This window comes from Myzus persicae, unplaced genomic scaffold (genome assembly GCF_001856785.1).
Source record: "Myzus persicae strain clone G006 unplaced genomic scaffold, MPER_G0061.0, whole genome shotgun sequence".
In the NCBI taxonomy this organism is placed as follows: domain Eukaryota; kingdom Metazoa; phylum Arthropoda; class Insecta; order Hemiptera; family Aphididae; genus Myzus; species Myzus persicae.
Window position 1 is genome coordinate 1 of NW_019101057.1, and position 5,651 is coordinate 5,651.

A 5,651-nucleotide genomic window follows, 5' to 3' on the forward strand; every position below is an offset into this window, starting at 1 on the left:
AATGGGAGTCTTAAATTCATCTGGTAATGTATGATGCTATTCTTAATAAAAGTTCTCATTTACTTGTAAATAAAAATGTTGGATAAGCTTTTTTTACTGTATTATAAATCTATACACAATCATGTAATATTCAATAAAATTACATTGAAAGAGAAATATAAAACTTAATCGTTACTACATTGATTGCAAATCCCATCACAATCTTATTGCTCGGAGTGGAAGTAGTCATCAGTTATATTATCGGAGAATATAATTTGCCTTGCTGCAATATTAAATATTAATTACTAGAGTTTTGTTCTATATTTATCTTGAACTTATTTAACTTCTTGAAATAAATGAATAAGCAATTTTTTATAATAGTTATGTATGTACATTGTCTGTTTAAGGGCATTCAATATTTTCAGCAAAGAAGGAAAAATCAACCAAATATCACCTATTTCTTCAAAAAAAATCTATGTCGAAATACAATTTGGTGTTATCTGTATGGTCCCTTATATCTGTTGAGATTTCTTGGTATGTATCAAACACAAATACATTATTTTATATTAATTCTTAAGGGCTTTTATGGCAGGGATTGCTAAAGTGTGGTCCTTGTCTTAACATTTTTAGTTATATAATAATAAATATTATTCCGTTTTCTGCTCTTCATATTATTTTTCATTATAATTTTGCGGTTTGAAACTCATCATTGGCCTCCCATGTTATATAGGAATTTTTATTACTTTATAAAAGTTGGTTATATTACATATATCATGTACATATATCATTACTCATGAAATAGAAGCACACTATGCCTAAAATGTTACATTTATACATATAGGAACTTAAATATTGATTCTATTTAATAAATTTAGCTTAAACTAAAAATTTTGTTCGTAGATTCCTTGCCTTTTAATGAAAAATAATGATTAGATGTAAATAAAATGCCTTAACCATAGAAATATTTATCGATTTATCTTATCATATGCTAATCAAAATCTGTTCTTACATAACATTGAATAAATTTAATGAAAATATTTCACAAAACATTTTATTTATTTATCAGCTCATTTACCATTCATTTTGATGTCAAACTCGTCGCTTCTTGAATGTGATTTAAATACTTTCGTTCTTCATATTGAAGGATTATACCGGTAAGTTATCATTTTTAGATTTTTCATTCTATCAAATACTGTTACTTTTTTGAATGATAATAATAATAATAGTAATTTATTATTTGCAAATCAAGAAATAAGAATCATGTATAGTTGTGAAGTATAAAATAAAGTAATAAAGATTGGAAAGTCCCCTATAAGCATAGCTTATGTTGAGGAGTATTAATTTGAATTCAGCTGGTGACAATAAAAAATAAAAATTCTAATTATGTATTATATTTGTTAACGTTCATATTTCAATAATGTTGATCTGGTAACCCATCATAACTGCGAGTCCAAAAAGCGAATGTCAAAACAGCGACGGAAAAATAGCTAAGTATAAAATATAATTACAAATGTTCAAAACAGCTAAAGTATATTATTTTAAGATAATTTAATATAAAAAATAAAAATATATTAGGTATCTAAAAAGTATATTATTTCAAAATTATTAATATTATAAGTCAAACATAGTCATTCTTCAAATTAAATATAAAAAAAGTTTTAAAAAAAGATAAAAGATATTATATTATATTTATAATTTATACCTGTAGTGATAAATTATAGGCTATGCTTAAATAATATGTAAAAATCTATTAAACATACTTAATATATTTTAGATATATTTATTCATAAAAATGAATTACCCTTGACAGAATTATTAGTCTTTGCAAATCTATCCGGTCATAACAATTCTACATTTCCAAAGGAAATGTTGGACCTCTACGTCGTTTGCGCTCAGTCTTTCCAAACCAAGTATCTTCAAAGTAGTCCAATAGTGGTTGAAAAAATTCTTTGTGTTCTATGTAATAATCATTTCACATTAGTGCTCGAAACTTGCTAGTACATCAGGTACTGGTACATAAGCAAAAGCTGGTAACAATCGCATTGAATACATAATTCTGCATCAGTTAGATATTTTTCATGCATTGTGGGTATTAATTGTATTTTTTGTCATACACATTGACTTAAGTGAAATTGGCTACCACGAGAAATTATATTTTGAAAATTTTCCTTAAATGCCAATATTGCACTTTGTTCAAAGTCAGTTATAATAGTTTTAGGATTTAATGGTGTATGCGATTATAGTATTTTGATTAAATAAGAATATGTTGCACTACTTTTATCAGGTAATAATGCAAAAACTACTGGTATTTCAGTATTATATTTCAATACTTGAATTGTGTATATTTGTGTAAATATAGAAGGAGCGCTCTTAAATACTGTCGGCAAACAAATGTTCAGATTCAGACATTAAATTTAATCCTTCACTTGTATAAAATATTAAAATTCTATTCTTTGTAAGACCGTTAATTTGGTAATTATCAAACAACAAAAACTTACTTCCAATGTTTGTTTGTTTATACATGTTTGGTATTTCTCCTAAATCTTTCAAAGTTAGTGGATTAGGCGGAGAGCGTTGATTACGTTGCCTAGTTCACTGAATAATTCTTTTAAGATTTGATACACTTGTGAGATTGCCTTGAATTACATTTGATGAGACTGTTATTACAATATCATTAATAATTTTACTTGAATTGTGTTGAGTAGTTAAAGCACTTTTTTTCATTACTTCAGTTAAAGTTTTGACTTCAATTTTAGCTGAATTGTGGACATGTATATGTTTGAATGAAGAATCTGTAATAACCAAATCATTTTTTAAGTTAATTCTGCCACGACATTTTTCAACTTCCTCACATCTCCAGTATGAAACTTTGCTGTTTTCACAATCCTTCCGATACAAAAACCCATTGTATTTTACGAGTGGTTTATTTTTTTGTGAAATTAGATATTCAATATTTTTAAATGACATATGTGAAACTATATAATATACGAAGTATGCAACTGCGATACTGATCGGTTAAACATACACTGTCGCTGTCGCTGTCCGACCATACAGTAATGTTGGATAACCCAGCTATAAAACTCATTATCATTATCTCTCTATAATACTATTACTATAGATAAAATAATAAGAGTTATCATTTAAAAATAATTACTCTGGCTGTTTTGAACATTCACTATTATGGCTTTTAGCTATTTTGACATTCGCTTTTTTGGATTCGCGGATATGACAGGTTACTAGATCAACATTATTGAAATATAATTTCAAGGTAATTATATTATTAGAATTATCGATGTTAATTCAAAGTATTCTACATAGTTAGATTGCCTCTGAAACAGAACTTTTCATGCCAACATTTCTATGTAACTAAGTTACATTTAAATTAATATTAGGTTTGTAACCTTTATTTTAAATATGATTAGTAACATTGTTAGTTCTAAATGTTTAAAAGGATAACAATACATTTCTATAAAACAAACTCTTAACATTAAGTAAATTAAACACATTGTATATAAAATGTTTGTTAGTGATCTTAGGTATATTTATTATAAATTGAATTACATTGTTTAAAATAATAATTTAAGAATGCATATGAGACTCATAAGTCATATAGCTTGTATTCAAAATACAATACAATACACAATTGATGGATCTAAAGCTAAGTAAATTGTATGTTCCATATTAATATCAAATATGTTTTGTAGATCATAACAAACATAAAAAAATGTTATAATAGTATTTTTAAGGTTATTTATATGATAAGTCAATTTTTTAAGTGAAACCTAAATACTTAACATTATTTGTATTTTCAAGAATAACGCAATTAAAGTTAATATATTTAGATTTATTTTAAATTATAGTAAATTATTATTAAACCAATCTTTAATATCATTAATAATATAATTTTATCTATATAAAATGTCTTTATTTTTTCACTTTAAATTAAAATAGCAGTATCATCAGCTTAACAAATTATTTCTGCATTAACACCAATATTTAATAGACCCTATTTTATATGAACAGAAGAGAGCCAAGAACAATGCCTTGTGGAACACCATGTGAAATTTCAAGTGGTGTACTGAATTGTTAGACACAATTATATTCAAAAAGAAGTTCCCTTATATTATTTGTAATTACAATTTATCAATATCAAATTTAGATTAAATTTTTATTATTTTTGAGCCATCTTCTTTTCTGATTTACAATTTCAGAATTTTTGTCTAAATAAGTTAGTATTGTTTTTCTCTGCATACAATCTTGGTTTTTGCAAATATCATTCTTTTGAATTTGATGAGTCCTTCATTCATATATTTACTTAATGTTTTAAGTATTTTTAAGTCTGTTATTATGAGTAAAATAAACTAAAATCATGCATCCAAAGAAATATAAAAAGTTTAGTAAAACAACCAAAGTTTATAATTTTAATATATAATTTAAGTCATAAAATTGCATATTTTGACATTTTTAAATGCATCTATTATATTGTTGAAATTTAGGTCATTAAACATCTGAGTTCTAGTTATTAGTTAGTAATACAGTTCAAACATCGTCATTCCTTTTGTATTTAATTATGACAGTAAATATAATATCTTCATTAAAAATATATTTGGTTTTTTAGGTTTTTGGAGAATAATTATGATACTTATTTCACTGACAATTCTTACATGGACGTTGAATACAATGTGTAAGAAGTATACATTAAAAATGTTTATAATTTAGTATATAAGAAAATAGAAATACATTGTTAACTAAATAAGTTAGTCTAGTTAGTAATGAAAATGTCACTAAACTGTAACACCATACAATACTATTTGTTTATAATATTAAAGTGTATTTTTATTTAGGAAATATGTAATAAATTATGTTTTAATTATAAAATATATATGTTTATACACAAAATATGAAATAGAATTTTGTTAGTTATTCATACTCATTTATGGTTACTAATTACTACTACAACTTTTAATTTAATTTGTTATTCAATTTGATTTGAATAATGGTTATATTATTATTTATGATGAAATATGTTAAGGAACTTTTTTTCTGCACTGTTAAACCATGGAAATGGAACAGTACAGCATCTAGTAGCAACTATATCCGAACCAGTAGTTAACACTAGACGCGATAGAAGTTGGAGCAAAAACATATGCTAATGAAAAAAAAAAAAAAAGAGAAACTTAGAGGATCATCAGTGAAGTAGGATGTTGATGACCTATAAACTCCAAAAACTTTACATGAACAAGTGAAAAAGTTTTATTTAAAACTAATAATTATTATTAGAGGTATGGGTGTCAGGGTAATTTGAAATATGAATTGTAATATTAATTGAAAATAGTATAAATTTAAATTTTAAGCATTATATTAAATTGTATTAAAAAAATGCATTAATATTCAAATTGCTCTGTACAATTAAAATGTATCCGACAATTTATAAATATAATACTCCACGAAAGTGTATGATCAGGGTATGTCTGAAAGAGCACTTGTTATATAAATATAGGTATAATGCTATAACGGTAAATCTTATCGAGGCGCAATAAATTTGATAGCCAAACCCCTACAGTTATAATAACAAAATTATTTTTTTGAATATTACACAAATTTTCTTTAAAATCTAAAATTTAAGAAAAATGGCCCCATGTTCTACAAAAACTACAAAAAATAACCTAATA

General features: G+C 24.8%; 1 protein-coding gene across 1 annotated transcript; it reads left to right on the top strand.

The window, feature by feature from the left end:
- Positions 1-77: 77 nt before the first annotated feature.
- LOC111027540 lies at positions 78-4,739 on the top strand. The gene is made up of 3 exons (XM_022305937.1): positions 78-513; positions 1,046-1,133; positions 4,598-4,739. The coding sequence occupies exons 1-3, from the start codon at positions 336-338 to the stop codon at positions 4,665-4,667; spliced, it is 336 nt and encodes a 111-aa protein (XP_022161629.1). The 5' UTR covers positions 78-335; the 3' UTR covers positions 4,668-4,739.
- Positions 4,740-5,651: the final 912 nt, after the last annotated feature.

Coding starts and splice junctions, on each gene's coding strand:
- LOC111027540 (XM_022305937.1), top strand. CDS start 336: ATGAATAAGCAATTTTTTATAATAGTTATGTATGTACATTGTCTGTTT. Junction 514..1,045: donor ATATCTGTTGAGATTTCTTG/GTATGTATCAAA, acceptor TTTATTTATCAG/CTCATTTACCATTCATTTTG. Junction 1,134..4,597: donor CATATTGAAGGATTATACCG/GTAAGTTATCAT, acceptor TTGGTTTTTTAG/GTTTTTGGAGAATAATTATG.